Source organism: Rattus norvegicus, chromosome 1 (assembly GCF_021556685.1).
Source record: "Rattus norvegicus strain SHRSP/BbbUtx chromosome 1, alternate assembly SHRSP_T2T, whole genome shotgun sequence".
NCBI classification, from domain to species: Eukaryota; Metazoa; Chordata; class Mammalia; order Rodentia; family Muridae; genus Rattus; species Rattus norvegicus.
This window is the reverse complement of record NC_141534.1, coordinates 15,551,841-15,571,600: the sequence shown is the minus strand read 5'-3', so window position 1 is coordinate 15,571,600 and position 19,760 is coordinate 15,551,841. Positions and strand designations below refer to the sequence as shown.

General features: G+C 46.2%; 1 protein-coding gene across 2 annotated transcripts; it reads right to left on the bottom strand.

Moving 5' to 3' along the window:
• Positions 1–48: 48 nt before the first annotated feature.
• Positions 49–18,661, bottom strand: Ifngr1 (interferon gamma receptor 1). 2 transcript variants are annotated; one of them, NM_053783.3, is given in 7 exon segments: positions 49–1,081; positions 1,922–2,046; positions 3,912–4,098; positions 6,518–6,684; positions 9,850–10,013; positions 13,904–14,018; positions 18,437–18,593. In NM_053783.3, coding segments are annotated over 7 exon segments (1,422 nt in total). In that variant the 5' UTR covers positions 18,549–18,593; the 3' UTR covers positions 49–529.
• Between the last annotated feature and the right edge of the window lie 1,099 nt (positions 18,662–19,760).

The window sequence follows — 19,760 nt, the reverse complement described above, 5'->3', positions numbered from 1 at the left end:
GATATGGAAGGTTGCCCAAGTGGTTTGATAAATGAATATCCAAATGAGTTCTGGTTTCAAAACATTTTACTTAAAAATCATAAGTGATGCCCCATAAAAAAACGTATGCGCCCACAAATGTCCTACCAAACTTGTCACGAACGGAGTCCACCTGCAGTGGCTTTCAGCTTTCCCTTAAGTGAAACTGCAAACACACTATATACACGGACTTACAGATACAAAGGTGTGTGAGGACAGGTCCCCCGTGTCCCGTGAGGCAGTGAGGTGGAGGAGCAGCGGCTGGAGGAAGCAAGGCTAGAGGAGGAGAACCAGCCCACCCAGGCAGGAGCTCATAGGTGACCGTTCATCCCTCTGGCAGTCTTGGCATTTGTGGAGTAGACCGGGCAGTGCGCTCACACAGACTCCTTATCCGGGTGTCTCATTAGGGACGCTGCGGTCAGAATCGGCTAACGTGCAAAGTCTTTCACGAGAACAAAGCAGGAAAACTGCCTAGAGGCAGATCCTTCAGCACCGTCAGGACTCGGCGGCCTTAGGACAGTTCCTGGGTATCACCCGTGAGTCTATACCCAATCAAAGACTCCTTGCCCTCCCCGTCCACAGGCACGTCCACCAGCACGTGTGGTTTGTCATAACCGGAGAAAGTCGGGGCCTTCCTCACAGGTGTAGGGGCTGGGTCTGCCATCTTTGTTTCCGAGTCGTTGTTTGGGAGAAAGTCAGAGTCAGATATGGAGCTGCCTGTGCCCACGAGGCCACTGTCAGAGCCGTCCCTGGAGTGATAGGTGGTGAGGCTACAGGAGCCTGACTGGTTACTACTTGACAGGGAAAAATGGCCACTTTGTACCGGAGTTGGAGGGCTGTCGGTGGTCTCGGGGGAAGTGTTTCCTTCAGCAACCGTAGCCACGGTTCCTTTAGAAAGTTCTTCCTGCTCTGGTGCTCCTAGGCTGTCTGGAGTTGTCACTGTGGACAAGTGCTCCTCACAGATCACTGTCTCGTTCTCTAGGACAGCTGGCTGGCACGACGTGACAAGGGAGTACTTTGATTCAGGTTTGGTCTCGGACGTGGCATTTTTTACCACAGAGAGCTAAGTAGAGAGAGTGAATAAAGACAAAGGATTACTGAACGCAAATGCCTGTTAAAAAGAAAAGAGCATATTTCAGAAGACAAGTAAAATGAGCTCATTACATTTCTTTTCCTTAATGCTTTTTGGTTTTTGAGACTGGGTCTCACCTAGCCTAGACTGGTCTCAAAGTTACTATGTAGCATTAGCTGACCCTGGACTCCTTGGTGACATCCCGTCATCTACCTCTCAGGTGCTAGAACCTGAGATATGAGCCACCGTATATGTCGTTTATTTATTTGTTTATTTATTTGTTTGTTTGTTTATAGACAAGGTCTTACTATGTAGCTCTTATTGGCCTGGGACTTGACATGTAGAGCAGGCAGCCTCAAACTCAGAGATGCGCCTGTCTGTTTCCTGAGTGCTGGGATGCAAGTTGTACGCCACCACACCCAGCTTGTCTTTTTTCCTTTAAGTAGAATTTATTTAAGGTTAAAAATACCAAGTCATTAAACATCTCATAAGTGCACGTCACCTTTGGCGCCCCATCTTCTGCCTGTCTGCGGAGAAGCCCCTGGCTCTGAGCCTGTTGTATTCACACTGACTGAACCGTGGTCAGCGTTTCCCTGGAGATCGTTAGTTCTTTACTAAACGAGTCAGTTTTCATCCTGAAAATTGTGCAAAGGTACCTGGCGCACTGTAAAATACATGTCGGCTCGGGTGCACAGCGGCGTTTAGTGAAGAGAACTATAATGAGGTGAATACAATGCTATTCGTCCTGACATCATTTTCCTGAATGATACTGCGTGTGAGCGGACATCAACAGCTAGGATCTATAATTAAATAAACAATTAAGTGCATTACCAAGGACTTAGGTAACATTATGCTTTTTCTCTTAAATGGATTCTTCTTAATGTAACAACACACAAGTGCCGGGACAACTATTGTAAGGAAGAGAAGAGGAGCAACAAGCAGCATCCAAATTGATTCTAAAAACAAAAGGAACAACCATAAGTTAGAGTCAAGTTAGAGTCAAGTTAGAGTCAAGGACACCACTCGTACGCAGCAGACGTCTTCTCACCACCGCTCCTCAGCAAATTCACACAGCAGGATCAGAACCCCCGGAAACTGGGCAATGCACCGTAGCTGCAGACCGGACTCCTCCCACTGCTGCAGCCCTCAAGAAAGAAAACCAGTCAGTAGTCCTACCGCCATGACATTCATGAAACACAACAGGGACCAGCATGGAGAGACCACAAAACAGACGCCATGGTATTGATATCTTGGGGGTAACCAACAGCCACTGAGCTGGAATGCAACAGGGGCTGCACAGGAGGGAATTCATGCTGGCACTGGACAGCTTCCTACACCCAGACAAGTGTAGCCCTTGCCCCTCATCCAAGAACGTTCTTTCTCCAGCAGACATGGACTGTCTTAAAGCAACGGCCAGGACTGGTGATAATGCAGAGTATGACTGACTATGGGGTGCCAGGCATCCTGGGCTACACCGCCATGACAAGAGGTAGCTGAAGTGCCTTCTTAAACATCTTCCCCACAGCCTGCAGCAGGGAGCTGCCGGGGTGACCCTTTCCCTCAGGTCCTCTCCTTGGAGGAAATAAACACTGACAGCGCTTAGCTCAGCCCTGCCCCTCAGACCCTTCCATTGCTGACTGGTTTTCTTTCTTGGCAGCTTATACAACACGCCTTCCTTTTCAGTCGCCTTTCATAACTCCCCTAGAAAAGTATACGTTCTTCTTTGAAGTCATTTGAATTAAGAAAAAAATCGCTACTTTTCCCCCTTTTATTAGCATAGGAAAGATATTGCCAAAAAAACCCAAAACAAACAAACAAACAAACAAACAAACAAAAAACAACAAAAACCCCCCTGAAGACAGGAAAAATCAACCAGAAAAAAATTAATTTTATAATTCTAAAATTCTTAAGAAGTATTATAAAGCATTATTAAGATTATAAAATCTTAATGAAGTATGTAAAAAATGAAAAAACATTTTAAAATATTATGCGAGTGCAGTAAAGTCTTGGGCTCTTTCATCTAGAGGGAGGGAAATCATTGCATTCGTCCCAGTCAACACTGAAGGGAAACGGGTACAGCGTGAAGGTGAATTAAAATCAGCTCTGAGGGCAGGTGAGCCACAGGGGTTCAGCAGGACGTCTGTTCAACAGAGCGTCTGCTACTGCTCTCTGTGGGAACAGCCGCCTCTTTAAACCGTGAGGAGCATGCGAGCTGTGTAACACGCTGTGCACACGAACCCAAGGGGGCAGCAGAGGGAAAGCGGCCTCCAAACTGCATCATGGGAGGACTGCCTGCGGGTAGTTACTTCTTCTGACCTGAAGGACAGGCTACATTTTAATGGATGTGTGTGGACGTGCGTGCGGGTGTGAGCACACAAGCTGTCTTTGAACAACTTGGGGGAGCTTGGATTTTCCTTCCACATGTGTGCCCTGGACCCATCTGAGGCTATCGGTCTTGGTGGCCACTGTGACATCTATCTCCACGGACCTCTTCTGACTCTTCTCACGTTAACATGTTTTCAAGTTACGATTTGAAATAGAGATATTGATGTAGATGATTTTATCTATTTGTTGTGTATCTTTTCTTTCCGGGGTCAGGAGGGCATCAGCCATCTCGTGGCTTTTTGAGTTGGCTGCTGTAGTAATTCCGATGCCCGAGAAACTGTCTTGTTTTTAATTTTGAGCTTCTCTGGGGAAAGGGATGATTAGATATTTTTTAAAGAAAAGTCACGTGCTTAAGTTATAAATCAACCTCTTCTTTTCATACTAACCTACCTCAGTTAGCTCTCTGTCTTCAGCTAGGGGAAAGGCAAGAACTTACCTTCTCTGTCATCATGGAGAAAGGGGATACAGACGTCTTTTGATGTTTCTGTATTAACTTGCCAGAAAGACGACTTTCCAACTACTGAAACACAGTAATTGGAATTCAGCGTGGACACTGAGATGTTTAACTCACACAGAGTTTCGCTACAATCTTCTTTTAGGACGCTATGTTCTGTATGTAGGATCTACATGGAAAAACAACATTGTGAAATGTATGGCTTCCTTATCCGGAGGGGGAAACCATTGCATCTGCCCTAGTTAGACACCGGAGGGAGACAGGTAGTGCGTGAATGTGAAATGAAAACCAGCTTCAATAGCAAATAATGAGTTAACCTGTGACTTCCACACAGTGGGAAAAAGTACATCTGTTAAAACGACATACATGGGAACAGTATTGTTTAAGACTTGAAGAAGGGAAGTGTTCAGCTGGCTGTGAAACTAGCCAATACTTGTTTTTCCAGTTCCCAGAGTACTAGAAGCGGCTGGAGAGAGAAGAAAGGCATCTCACAGGAAACATATGAAGGCAGCTACATGAAGGCTACAGGCTTTCTGTGCAGCAAACACATAAACATGACTGAAGTGGTCCCTTGAACAATCAGAGCTCAATCTTTCTACCAGCTACAGCACATGATCACCTATGCTGGGGCCCAGACACACAAAGGCAGTGGCTAGGTAGCAGGGAAGACCAGGGTATTAAAGGGCTGGTGTCTGAGGGGCAATACTGGGGTGTGCCTGGCAGAGGTCTTTAAGAGACAGGCCCTCATGGGAAGTTAAGCTTTGAGTATAAAATATCCCTCACAGTCCTATGAAGTAAGGCCCAGGTCTTCACTTGGTAGTAATATTTTAGGAGGTTTTGGAAATATTTAAAAGTGGGGTCTATCTAGAGTAAGTTGGTCATTTGGGTTTAGATCTTGAGGGTGCCTTGTCTTGGCCTCTCCTGCCTCATTCTCTAACTTAAGACATTCCATTTCCTTCGCCACACACTGCTGCTGCCATGGTGTCATGCCCAAGGATATGCGGCAAGGTGACCGTGGCATGAGCCCTCAGAAACTCAAAGTCAAAGTCTTTACTCCTCCTGGTGTTTCTGTCAGATAGGTGATCACGGAGATGAGACAACCATGCATACAGAGGACCTTAGGTCATGTGCTTGAAATGTATTCACTCACACACACAGACACACACAGACACACACAGACACACACAGACACACAGACACACACAGACAGACACACACACACACACACACATACACACACACACACACACACACACACCTCTCCTGCTTCTGCTCTGGCTTGAGATGAAATCTCTTGTGATAATGGTGTATAGCTTGGTGAACATGCCTTGGTCATGAGTTTGGTTGCCAGCAGAAGAATGGGAGAGAAAGTGGTCATGGTTTGTACAAATCCTGCTGTGATGCCCTGTCTGCTATCCCCAGAGCTGAGCAGTGCAAACATCACACTCTGTGTCTCTAAAACTGAGCTAAATAAACTTTCCCATGTTGTCAGCTTGGGTGTTAGGTGACTTAAGGATGACGAGCACGTGTATTAGTGTCCATTTACTATGCCTCACAATCTAGGGCAGATGAGGGGTGAGAAACGTAACAGAGTGGGATGTGTGCTCTTGAGGACTCCTAGAAGGACAGGGGAAACCAATTGGGCCACAAGAAATGAAGGAACCTGCTGAGAGTGGGAAGAAGACACAGAACCCGAAGACCAGATGGAAATACTGAAGGGCATTCTGGGAAAGCGGCACCGGCTACTTCCAGTGAGCCAGGAAAGCAGCATCTCAGAGACAGGAACAGCAGTGAGGCTCTCCAATGCCTGCTCTGTCTCCCTCTGCCGCCTGCGCCCCTCTCCCCAAACCCACTGGCCCTGTGTTGCTGTCCCATATGCCAACTGTACCTCTGTCTTTCCTAGGTCCTACGCTTCAAATGGTATCTCTAGGTCTAGCTGAGGGATCAGCTTCGAACCCCAGCACTGACCAATCACCAGCTTTTCTCCGACCCCTCCACTGAAGGCCACCATTCCATCCCTGTAGGCTGCCCACACCCTTTCTGTGGCACTGGGGTTTTTCCGAGTTTTGTCTGTACTGTTCACTTTGCAGTTCTGGGTATTTAGAAGACACATAGTATGTACGGACTTAATAAATGTTATATAAATAAATGACACCATACAGATTGGGGGGAGCACGGTTTGACTCCAAGCGTGGACTCCACACCACTGCCAGAACAATGTATCATGGCACTGTGGTTGTGCTGTAACTTATCTTTCAAAAATAATATGATCACAGAAAAACCCTAAGATGATATTCATCTCGCCAGGAGAGAAACAGGTATACAGAGAGGGGCATGTTCTAGAGAGGGCCCTGCGACCAAACAGGCAAAGAGAAAACATAAATGCATCATCTGGCCGGTGTTGGTGATTAACCCCATATCGGTCCTTCAACAGTATTTATGTCGTTTTTTCCTTATGAGAATCTATGACCCATGAGGCTTCTCTGCATACACATGAATGGCCTACCTTCATTACAGTCTATGAGAATAGCTTGCCTGAGCTATAGAACAATTCCTGTTTTTAAGAACGATGAAAGAAAGACACTCACCTCCCCACTCCTGTAATGTTTCACAAACACAGTGTAGTCGAATGTGTAACAGGTATTTCCGTCACCAAACATGGTTTCCTGACTCACATTGACCTTAGGGTGAAATATGTGGACAATCAGCTGATCTTCCTTCCTTCCGATGTCCAGGCCAGGCGGTCCAACCTTCCCTGGGGAGAAAGGGAAAGTGTTACTCCTCCCTCACAGCTAGTACACCTATCCAAGTCAATGGGTCCATTTAAACAACTGCAAAGACCTCGAAGACATTCTAAGAATACAAAGTTTAGTCCATCTCCGAGAGGAAGCTCTCTTGAAGAACCTCTGCATTGGTGATTTAATTTTACCTCTGACTTTGTCTTTAGGAAAGTACAATTCATGGTAAACGTTGGTTTTTAGAAGATGAAAGGCCCCTTTCTGCTTGGCCGTTCTCCTGCACAGGAGGCAGCCATGGCGCCCAGCCGGAATGGCATGATCCTGAAGACCCACTTCCACAAGGACTGGCAGCAGTGAGTGGACACGTGGTTCAACCAGCCGGCATGCAAGATCCGCAGACTCAAGGCCCGGCAGCCCCTCGCCCCGCGTCCGGCCCCATCAGGCCCATCGTGAGGTGCCCTACAATTAGGTACCACACCAAGGTCCGGGCTGGCAGGGGCTTCAGCCTGGAGGAACTCAGGGTGGCTGGTATCCACGAGAAAATGGCACGCACCATCGGCATCTCTGTGGACCCAAGGAGGCGAAACAAATCCACTGAGTCACTGCGGGCGCCTGAAGCAGCACCGCTCCGAGCTCCTACGTTTCCCCAGGAAGCCTTCTGCTCCGAAGAAGGGCGACAGTTCTGCTGAAGAACTTAAACTGGTCACGCAGCTAACAGGACCTGTGATGCCCATCCAGAATGTGTACAAAAAGAAAAAGGCCAGAGCCATCACGGAAGAGGAGAACTTTAAGGCTTTCACCAGCCTTCGCATGGCCCGAGCCAATGCCGGGCTCTTCGGCATCCAAGCAAAGAGGGCGAAAGAAGCCGCAGAGCAAGACGTTGAGAAAAAGAAGTAATGCGCGGCTGGAGAGTTGTAATGAATTTTCCATAAAGAAAAAAAAAATGAAAGGCCGGACTGGTTGTATAGGCCTATAATCCCTGCCATTAGAAGGGTAGAGCGGAAGAGCAGCAGAAAACTGTTTGAAACCAGCCTAAGCAAATTAGTGTCAAATTAAAACAGCAGACTGGAGATGTAGCTCAATGGTAGAGCACTTGCCTAGCAATGTAAGGCCCAAGGTTCCTTCTCCAGCACTTGACCACCACACAAACATACGCAAATAGACACTCGAGGAAACACCTTAAGGAACCTGTTTTCTAAAAACTGTTCCTGAAAAGGCTCTCTCTCTCTCTCTCTCTCTCTCTCTCTCTCTCTCTCTCTCTCTCATCTATCTATCTATCTATCTATCTATCATCTATCTCTCTATCATCTATCTCTCTATCCATCATCTATCTATCCATCATCTGTCTATCATCTATCTATCTCTCTATCATCTATCTATCCATCCATCATCTATCTATCTATCTATCTATCTATCTATCTATCTGTCTGTCTTTCTATCATTTATCTATCTATCCATCCATTATCTATCTATCTATCTATCTATCTATCTATCATCTATCTATCTATCTATCATCTATCTATCTATCATCTATCTATCATCTATCTATCTATCATTTACCTATGTGTATGATTATTTTCCCTTCATGTGTGTCTATACACCATGCACATGTCTGATGCCTGTGGAGGCTAATAGAAGGTTTTGGTTTTCCTGGACCTGAAGTTACAGATGGCTGTGAGCTGCCATGTAGGTGCTGGGATTTGAACTAAGTCCCCTGGAAGAACAGCCAGTGGTCTTAACCACTGAGGCATCGGTACAGCTCCTCGAAAGGTATTTAGTTATTTTCCTCACTGAAACCCAGTATCTTTTAACATCCATGGATGTCTGGCAGGATGGTTCGATCAAAGTTTGCTAATGTTCACTTCCTTACTGTGAAAGTCAGAATTACAGACTCAGAGAGTCTCCATATCCCCATGTCTCTGGTGTGTGTGGCTGTCTGGATGAACACTGGTGTTTGCTTCTCATATGCACTGTGCACACACTCTTCCTCTCACGTCTGGTGTTGACTCCTCAGGGTATCTCTGGCATACTTTCCAAGACACAGTAGGTCCTTGATAAATCTGTGGCAGAGAAATCTGACATGACAATGGCAGATATTGGATGAATCCAGAGAATAAAAATACCTGAAGCAAGTAAGGAAGGGCCCATGGAAAGCCCTGGGTGTCCCCAAAAGGCTGGGGTGGAATCAAGGCAGTGAACCCCACAGGCATGAAACATGGAAGTGATCAGTCATAGAGGGTGAGTTGGGAAGGGAAGCTGGAAGGGATGCCGTGAGGGCCAGCAGGCAAGGCCACAGGCTAAAGTAGAATGTCCCACCACAGAGGAGAACTGATACTTGATAGTCAGGAGTTGGAAAGGACAACTGAGACTAGTGAATTATAGGGTTAGGATGCTGGGAGTGCAAAGAGCTGAGAACCTTGGACTCAGAGACATGAAGGACTCTTCTGTTTCTCTTTGGACAGGCTGGCTTCGAACGCTTCACTAACTCCGAATCTTCCCAACCTGAGCCTCCTGCCTGCTCCCTTACAGGTATGGCCCACCACAGGGGCTTAAACTCTAATGTGTTAATGTAGTATGTTGGTATTCATGCTTCCAAGGTCTTTAAGGATTTAAGGGAGGTAAGAGGAATGAGCCCAGTGGCCAAGTCCTCAGTGAAAGAACTTTGGAATGAAGTTCTATCACAGTAGATGGGGAGAGAAAGGCTGATGCCCTCCAGTGCTGAGCAGCACTGGTCAGGATCTGACTGGACTGGATGCCAAGCAGTTTAAGTGGCAAACTGAAGGCCAGTTCAGTGATGTTTTCTGGGGCCTGGAAGAAAAAGACATGGGCTCCTTAACTTATCATTGCTATTAGACATTTGTTGCAACTACCCATGAAAGTGAACATACAAGGAAGTGTAAGTACTTGAAAATTAAAATGTATCCATGTAGGAGCTCGAGAGATGGCTCAGGGGTTAAGAGCAATGGCTGTTCTTCCAGAGGACCCAGGCTTGGTTACCAGCACCCACATGGCTGTTGGTAACTACCATTAATGGCAGTCACAGAGGATCCAACGCCCTCTTCTGGCCTCCGAGGGCACTGCAGGAATGTGGTGCATAGACATACATGCAAACAAAGCACCCATACACGAAAATAAAAAAATAAAAAAACTTGAAAAGTTACCCATGTATACAATCTACTTACCCTTTCGGCACATAATAAACTCTTCTGACTGTGCATAGGCAGATTCTCTTTGTCCAACCTTGGCCTTAACTCTGGCCCAGGCAGATGAGTCAGGATAGGAAATGTGTTTGTAGATATTACAATAATGATGGGCAATGTTGGTGCAGGCATCAGTCCAGTTATCCCTGAGATGAAAGGGGACACAAGCTAAATCATACTATCACACAAACTCTGGCTATCCACCCATGTTTTGATTTTCATCCGGTCAGCATCTTTGAAGGGCTGAATTAAAACAGGACCAAGAAGCCAGCCGGAAGGAAGAGGCCCTATTCTTGAATTAGAGGGACATTTCCAGCATTTGAAATTCAAATGACTTTAAAATCCAAGCCCTTTTGAGCACCCGTCCGATGTCACAGAGAAAAGATGATGCTACCTCATGAAAAGTTGATTGTTTAATGTATAAAATTCATTATTCAAAATATCATATAGACTAGGAAGGTAGCTGGATGATAAATTTTGTGGGGCATGCACAAGGCCCTGGGTTCGCTGCTTACAAAAAATTAAATGTAAAAATTGGATCAAATAACATAAAAAATTACAAGTTACTTTCAGGCTATATGTAGATACAGTATATATAACCAAACTCACACTCCTAAAGTATCTACATCTAGGTGAGTGTGTGTGTGTGTGTGTGTGTGTGTGTGTGTGTGTGTGTGTGTGAACTTTTCAAGATCCGAAGAAGCCAAGAAACAAGAACTATTCCTGTCCTAAGCATTTACGATAAGGTGTACTTAACCCTTGCTATAAATTCCTTATAAGAGACGGGATTCATACAATATATTTTAAACTCTGCTTATAAAAACTGTTATGAATTTGTTAATAAGGATGCAATTCAATTACAAAATCAAACACATTACAAAGCTCTCCACTGTGGTCAGTTTTAGTCTTATTTTTTAAAATGATCTTTCTAGTAACATGTACAGGTTTTACAGGTAAGGAAGGCAACACCTAGTGTATCAGCTTCTCTTGCCAAAACATAATGTTTTAGAAGTTCCCTGTCCACACAGGAGCTTTTCATCCTCCCAGCTTCATTATTAATCAATGAAAATATAGATAAGGGTTTCTTTCTTATTTATTATGTTCTTATTAATACTGCTGCTTAAGCTGCCCCTTCCTTTGGCCAGTAAGAACCTACTTCCAGATGCCTATTGGGCCTGGAGAGATGGCTCAGTGGTTAAGAGCACCAACTTCTTTTCCAGAGGTCCTGAGTTCAAATCCCAACAACCACATGGTGGCTCACAACCATCTGTAATGGGATCTGATGCCCTCTTCTGGTGTGTATGCAGACAACTACAGTATGCTTACATATAATAAATAAATAAATCTTTAAAAAAATGCCTATTGGATCCCTTCCACATGTCCCCAGCATCTGTCAGCCACATGGAAACTTTCTCCATCCTTGTGGGCGGAGGTTGCTGGTCGGACACAGAACGCTTATTTATTTGAACAAGTTGCACTTCAGCCCAACAAAGACAATACAAAAATCCTTCAGACCAATCAAACCAATTTCCCTGAAAGCTCTGTCAAAGTCTCCATTTTGTTCCTTGGCTTAACCGTGGAGTCAGGGTTTCTCGAAGGAAAACAAGAGGTTCTTCCTACCTATTGGTTTGCACGACATCGCTACCCATGTCTGCAGGAAGCCAGCCGGTCTCACACGCTGGCTTCAGGGCTTTCACTTCCTGCGCTCTCTTTCCAGACTAAGACATTCCTTTCTTCCCCAAAGGAGTACACTGCACGTGTCTTATGTCTTAGAGGACTTAATTTCTATTCCTATTTACACAAAGTCTGGACATCACTACATTGAGCTCCCTAGAAATCCCCTCCAGGATCTACAAAGCTATTGGGGCAGGCAATCCGTTTCTGTGGTGGCCACGTGCCCGATCTCCTATTCAGACTCTGGTCGTGTTTTTATAATGGTGCACCTTACAGGTAAGTTCCTAATGAGGAATCCCCTGATGTAAAAGCGAACACTGGCTGGAGAGAGAGTTCAGTCAATCAAGTGCTTGCTACGTAAAGCACGAGGGCCTCAGCTCAATCCCCAGAACCCATGCCAAACCAAACAACAAAACACAACCCCACAGGTTCCGTGGTGCATGCCCGCGGTCCGGATGCTAACAGAGCAAAGGCAGGCAGATCACAGAGACAGGCAGGTCCCTGTGGCTTGTTGGCCAGTCCGCCTGGTCTGCTTGGCAATCTCCGGGCAAATGGTGCCCGAGGAGTCCATCTGAGGTTGTGCCCACCTCCCACATGTATGTGTGCAGACATCCGTACACTCCTGCATACACATGGACGTGCCCTCCTGTGTACAACTAATGAAGATACAAATGGAAGCTGGGGGTGTGACGCGGAGGTAGACAGTTTGCCTACAGCAGATAAAGCCCCGGCTTTGAGAGCCAGGACCACAAAAGTGTGCCAAGGTGAGCAGGTTACGTTTGGTCAAATACATGCTCTTCCCCCGTGGCAGGATCTATTCTGCAGTCACATGAATTATGGATGGGGGTCTCTGTCTACCCCAGTGTTCAGAGTTTTAATGTTTTCTTAATTAGCGAGTGATAAGAAAGGGCCCAGCCCACTGTGGGTGGGGTCATCGCTGGGCTGGTGGTCTTGAGGTCTGTAAGGAAGCAGGAGCAGGCCAGGAAGCAGCACCCCTCCACGGCCTCATCAGCTCCTTCCTCCTGGTTCCTGCCCTGATTAAGTTCGAGTCTTGGCCTATTTCTTTGATGAACAGTGATTTAGGGCTGTAAGTGGAACAAACCCCCTTCTTTTGCACATTGCTTTGCTCATTCACTGCAGCAAGGGTAATAACTCTGACAGAATTAAAACAGCTCTTAAAATATTTGTGTAGGGACAGGGGACTCATGTCCTCATGGAGTTCTGTCCCACAGGCTATTTACTTAAAAGAAAACACAATGGGTAGATTTGAGTGCTAACACATTTGTCACATGATACATTTGTCACAGGTTACATGATACCAAGTCTGGGACAGCCATTGACCATGATCTGTATGGTAGATATAAAGACTGCCTTTGTAGCAACCTCAATTACATCATAAGACAAAATCCGCGTCGGAGTCTTGCTTTCCATTCAAATCTACTTGAGCTGTAAGTACTTATTCCTAGTGTTATGGGGTCTGCTTAGATCCAATACAACTCAAGCGTCAGGTCGAGGGCGAGTAGAAGAATGTACTGTAATCAAGCTGCTACTGACCGATCAGGGATGCAGCACGGACTCTGAAGCTGAACTGTCATCTTGAGCCAAAATATTAGAGCTTATACGCTTGCAAACCACAAACATCTGAGCCAAGTTACACTCACAGTTTTTCCCACCAGTGAGGATCTAGTGACAGGGGACTTTCTCAGAGCGTTTCTTTGTGGTACACTTACCCGGTTCTCATTGGTTGGCTTATTCCACAGTTGCAGGGTGACTTGCCTAGATTTATGTCTCAATCAGGATGTCAGTTATTCACTTACAGATCTCTCCCTGCCAAGCAGGATGTCGGTTACCCAGGGAGGCCTTGAGCGCTTAAACTTTATTTGACCCCTATTAAAAATGGAAGCTTTACTCAAGATGGCTTCAGTTTGGTTCCTTCTTATACAAGATACTGCTAAACTACCGTCAAGGTGGCTTTGCCCTCAGTGCCGTCACCTGCAAGGCATCTATCTATTGCTTGGTAACAATTAATAAATCTTTTTTTTTTTGGTTCTTTTTTTCGGAGCTGGGGACCGAACCCAGGGCCTTGCACTTGCTAGGCAAGCGCTCTGCCGCTGAGCTAAATCCCCAGCCCCGCAATTAATAAATCTTAGTTTACCAGGAGACGAGAGACCTTGGGAGTCAGTCGTGTTTCTCTACTTCAGTGCTGCCAAGAACTAATCCTCATCCTTAGCATCTGTGACATCTACGGATAGTTGATAAAGTTTTGGGTGGCTGGGAAGGAGGGATGGCAGAAAGGGGGACGACAGACCATGCGAGGATGCAGCTTAAAGCAGAATTGAAACAATAAAGGAGTGATACTTACGGATACATCTTTACCTGTACAGTGAAGACGGCAGCCTGCGACACGTTCTGGTGCTTCCAATGTACGACAGGGTTCAAGTCATAGGACGTAATTAGAACATTTGTTGGCGCAGGCACTGTAAGCGATTCAAAAACAAAAGGGACCACAGTAAGAAACTCACATCAACAATACAAAACCCTATGTGATGCCGTTAAACACGCATGTTAGACAGACACACGTGCACATAAAAGAGGAAGTCAGTACGGCAGGTGATGAATTATTTCAATCAAAGCAAACTTACAGGACGTGGCTTTACTGAAAATGTACAGGAGAGTTCTGATCCACTTTGGATTACGTAATTGCCGTCATGATATGAGCTGTGACTTATAGCAGTAACAAAATTGCAGTTATGAAGTAGCAAAGAAAATACTTCTATGGCCAGGGTCACCCCAACAGGAGAAACTGTATTAAAGGGTCATAGTGTTAGGAAGATTGAGAACCAGCGCTTTAAGGGGTCCCAGACTGAATAAAGGAGAAAGGGGTTGGAGGAAGAGTGAGAATCATCCCCTCCGTCCTCCTGACCGCGAGCTCAGTATGACGAGCTGACTCCTACTTTCTGTGGCCAAACCTTCTTTACTGTGGTAAACTGCACCCCTTGGATTGTGAGCCAAAGCACGGTCTTCCTTCCTTGTGTGTACCTGCCGAGGAGAGCTAACAGAGAGTGGAAACAGCCCAGGAAAGAGAAGTGTGTTACAGTCAACAAAGCTGAAAGGGATCAGGGATCTGAAGAGTGCTTTCACCTTAGGCATGGAGATGCAGAGTTGGGAATTTACCCTGCCGGCTTTCAGTCTGGCTTTGCCTAGTATTTCCTGACTGTTCTCTTTCCTTCCATTTGGTGAAATGTATCCTGTGCCATGTGGCAAGGGCATGATCTGCCTTTTCAGTCTGATTTACAGGGGGTTACAGTGAAGAGATTGCCATGAATATCGGAAGTCTTTGAACTTCTAAACAGGCTTGAGACTAGTAGAGGCTAACGGGGACCTCTGAAGTTGGATTGAATGCATTTCTGCACTATGGGGCCCAAGGAGTGGAATGTGGTGGTTTGAATAGAAATGGTCCCCATAGACTCATGAGTTGGCATGCTTGCCCCATAGGGAATGGCACTATTAGGAGGAGTGGCCTTGTTAGGAAGTGTGTCACTGTGGGGACAGGCTCTGAGGTCTCAGATACTCAAGCTAGGTGTAGAATGGCATTCACGTCTGCTGCCTGTGGGTCAAGATGTAGAATTCTCCGGCACCACGTCTGCCTGCACGCTGCCATGGTTCCTGCCATGACGATAAGGGACTGAACCTCTGAAACTGTGAGCTAGCCCCGATTAAGAACAAAACAAGACAAAACCGTGTGAATGGTAGGAAGATGAGTGTTTGCTCTTGGGCAAAATTTAAATTTCTTACATTGATCTAGGTGAATTTTTTTTTAAAAAGGTCAGTGCACATCTTCATGCATGACTAAAATAATTTAATATTTAAAGCTATTTGTTAATGAGACACGGGTTAAGTGATGATAATTCACTCACACCAATCTCTACAGAGCACATCTCAGACAATACCCGCGTTGAGCATGTACTCATCCTCTGAATGACAGAGTTAGTACTTTATCAAGGAGAAATCAAGTTCTAGGGAAGGGAGGTAAAAATGAAAGCATAAAGCGCTTTGTTCATTTTAATTAAAAGGCATTGAGACTGTTTAATAAAACGGGGGCTGTAACCTCAGCATATAAAGCGGGCGTGGGAATAATCATTTTCTGATAATTTCGCTACAATCCCAGCATTCAGAAAGCTGAGCCAGGCAGGGAGCTCAGTTTGAAGCCAGTTTGGGAAGCATAATGAGATATCACTTCAAGACAAAATACACAGACGAAAACAGCAGAGGGGAGACAACAAAAATCTAAAGAAATGCATTCAAAAATCTACAGAATGTGTCATAAAGTGCTAGGGTACAATACAGAAGGGCATAGGTGTCACCATAGGGGGCGCAAACTACGAGGTCACACAGAGGAGAATCCAAGTAGAAGGAAGTACCTGGCACTCGGTTTAAGGCTCCGCCCTGGGCCAGGCAGCTGTGTGCTTCTCTCCACCCACACCCAGTCCGAGTCCAACCGACCCGCCTCCTTAATGTCCCTGCTAGAGCCCCCCCTTCCATTACAGTCGTTTCTCATGGGAACTTATGAACTTGAGCTCCAGCTTCCTAATGGGCTTTCCCCCTCAAAGTACTTTATATGGTGCCTGGCATGTCTAAAAAGCATTATCTAACCTTGCAAGCCACCCGGTGATCCCAGGCATGGTGGGCACATTATATTCTTGGCTCGGGCCCTGAACTTCTTTCAGGGACAATGTACTTCTCTTTTGGAGAATTCCTCTACACCACACCTTTTAACAATGTCCTTCCCCATTGGTTGGCACCCAAGCAAGCTAGGGAAATGAGTCTTCCTCTGGGATTTTGTTGAGATAGAAGAAGTTGCAAAGATTTAAAAAAAAAAACCAAAGGTTACCAGCACCATTCCTGCCAAGAAGAGAATCTGTCTAACCAGGCCCCTGGAAATAAAGAATGGTGCATGGTAGCTTCCGCCTCCTTTAACTCCTTCCTCTTCTTCCTCCTTTCCTCTTCAGTTCTGTTTGTTTGTTTGACATAGGGTTTCCCTACGAGGCCCTGGCTGTCACTGCCTCCCGAGTGCTGGGTTTAAAGGTGTGCATGACCACTGCCTATCAGTGTTAACCTTCTTGTGTTAACCTTCCTGAAGCCAAGCTGCTACCTCTCATTTTCTCTACCTTGGGAGTCTCTGAGCCAATAACCTTCTGTTTCAGGTTAAGCCAGCTAAAGCCACGTTTCCATCCCTTGCTGTTATACATAACAAAAATCCCAGTTGTTTCCTATCTCTCTCCTGTCACACAGTCCACGATAAAACTCGCACACTAGCTGAACATGCCACTTCATACCCCTGCAAGCACATTCTCTCTAAGCCTCTGGTTCTAAGCCTGGCTGCATGTCTCTGAAAAATCTTCCCGGAGTTCCCTGATTTCCAGCAGTCTGTAAGTAAATTCAATATCATATCACAGTGTACTTCAATGGCCCACAGGGTCAGGTGACTCCCCTCCAGGTAACGGCTGGTGGTGGGATGGTTAAGAATTTGCACTCTACCACTTGGGCAGCCCGTGTGCCTCACCATGGATGCAGGAACCAGTGGCAGTTTCAGGAGAGGTGGTTGTGAAAATCGACAGTGCCCAGCACTCAGTAAGTCATATCTGTAATCTGTCTTCCTAGCCTTTGGTACCGTGTCTATCCTCATGGATAACTAAGGATTTGTTTGCTTGGTTTCTAATACACACATTCTACCTTTAATTAAAAAATTCAAATTACTAAAGTACAAGGTTTTAATAAGGCATTTTCATACATATTGCATGCATACCATTATTGCTTCTAATTCATCCCCCAGTTGCTCCTGTCTCTTTGTTTCTGGTCACCTCCCTCCCCCAAGAGTCCAAGAGTCTCTTCTGCATTAATGCCCCATGAGTTTTATTACCCTGCTTTTACTTGTTGTAAACCCTCCTTCCTCAAGATCTCTTCCTCCCCTCTCATGGTCTCCTCCACAGACACAAATATCTAGGGTCTATTTATCATAAGAAAACATGGCATTTGTCTTTCTGAATCTGGCTGTATCACAATTTAACACTATTTTCTATTCCACTGTCCTGCAATTATGATTTCATTTTTCTCTACATCTAAGTGGGATTTCAGTTTGTACATGCCCCTCATTTTCTTTTTCTGACATCTAGGTAGCTATTGCCTAACTACCGTGAATGATTATTTGCTTGACCTTTGAAGATCAAGTCAAGGCAAAGCAGAATTGGAATCTGCACACTTAACTGGAGCTCCCGAAAACTCTAACACGGGGTTCAAAGCTGCAAATCATCTGAGAGTTAAAGAGGTCTCCCCATGCCTTCCAGCAGCTGGATATTGGGAACTTCTCAGACACTTAAGATTAGGGACTGGGAGGGAGGGAGTGCATGAGAAGTTTTATAGTTGTCTCTAGAGCTCTAATCACGAAGAACGAGCCCCAGCATATATGTCCTGGAAAATGTCAGTAGGCAGATGAAATCAAAGGTTCTAAGGAATTACGCTATGAAGAACCCTTGCATCTCAACACTTTCATATTTAAACGCCAGACTAACAAATGAGAATCTCTTAGTATCAATCGGCTCTCTCCTTCAAAGGATTTGGACAACAGCCGGAAAATGAGGTCTGTAAGCAGTGTACACACAATGCCAAACGCTGCCCTGGAAACTAACTGTAAAACAGACCACAGCTTTGTTGTGTTGGCAAAGAAGAGGCGAAAGCGGCGAGTACCGCAGAGACACCCCCCCCCCCCCGCGACCCCTCCGTTCCAGGATTCAGGGCCACTTAGCCCAGGGCGGCGCATCAGGACCGCAGGGACTTCCCAGCCGGGCGCCTCCGGCCTGGCCTCCCGCCCCAGCCCGCAGCGGCTCGGAGAGATTACCCGAGGGCGGCTTAGGATCCTCGGTGCTCATCAAAGCTCCACTCCCGATCTCCGCAGACAGCATCAGGACCACCAGCAGAATCATCCTGCCGACTGCAGCCTGCGGGCCCATTCCTGAGCAAAGGACACCCTAGACAGGGTACCCGCGCCGCCCGAGGCCTGGGCCGGCGTCACGTCCGCCGCAGACTAGGTAGTCGACTTGGTAGGCCGCCTGCCGGGGAAGCTGGGTGGGGCCAAAGTCAAAGTCTACAGTTTAGGAGAACAGCAAGGGAGGGGCGTGGCTTCAGGGGGAGGCGGAGCCTCAGAGGGCAAAGACTAAAGGCAGCTCGTCAGGGGCGGGGTCTGGGCAGAGAGGCGGGACCAATACTCGATTCTTTCAGTGTTTATTGGAGTTTGAGGGTAGGGGTGGGATTTGAGGCGGGATCTGCACGAGGAGGCGGGTCCTGGCCGGTCTAGAGTGGACTAGGACACCGGGAATAGGCGCGGTCTGCGTAGGGGATCTGGGCATGGCACAGAGTGGCGGAGACCTTAACAGTTAACACTACACTGGAAGAGGGGTGGACTAGCCTGAGGCTTGAAACTGTGGGCTTCCTCTCTGTATTCAGACCTGGATTGTGGTACACGTGAAACTCTGACCCGAACGTTACCTTTTTCCAGCGTGACACTACCTTCCGCAGTTCCTCTTTCTGTTTATGCTTATCTCATCCGTCAGCATGAGGGGTCTTGGAGCCTGAGGTTTTAGAAAAGTTCCAGAAATCCTTCTCCAGTCCCCACCAGTTTTGTCTGCGGAACTTAAACTTCTGGTTTTCAAGACTTTTTTTTTTTTTTCCCAGATTCTAAAAACACAAATCCAATGTGCTTGCTAAGCACTTTATTCTTAGCAAAAACAAACTACCGCCAAAAAAGCCCATGACCATTTTAATAATGAAATATCAAAGGGCGGATTTCTAAGTAGTCTCTCATCAAGAGATTGGCCTTGCCTCTCTGACCGCACCAGTTAGTTTGCATCTCTCTTCTTCCCCTAGATTCACTTTAGCGTCCTCGTACTTAGTACAGACAACACTCTTGTACTGCTTCACCGCTTCGGCTCTCTCATCACTATCTCTGCAAGAAATTTAAATGCAACCCACTCTCCCCTTATTTTTAAAGACACATTTACATCCCCAACTACAATATGCATATTGATTTGGGTTTTCTTTGCTTCCTAAAACGCAAACTCTATACGGTAGAAACACTGGCATGGTATCCTCCCAGTCTTCTAAGCGAAATGTTATGAAGGCATTCTGAAGACCCGGAATTATCAGCTCAGGCTTGTTACTTGTCT

Coding starts and splice junctions, on each gene's coding strand:
- Ifngr1 (XM_087574364.1), bottom strand. CDS start 18,548: ATGGGCCCGCAGGCTGCAGTCGGCAGGATGATTCTGCTGGTGGTCCTG. Junction 14,019..18,436: donor GGATCCTAAGCCGCCCTCGG/GTAATCTCTCCG, acceptor AATCGCTTACAG/TGCCTGCGCCAACAAATGTT. Junction 6,685..9,849: donor GTTTATTATGTGCCGAAAGG/GTAAGTAGATTG, acceptor CTTTCTCCCCAG/GGAAGGTTGGACCGCCTGGC.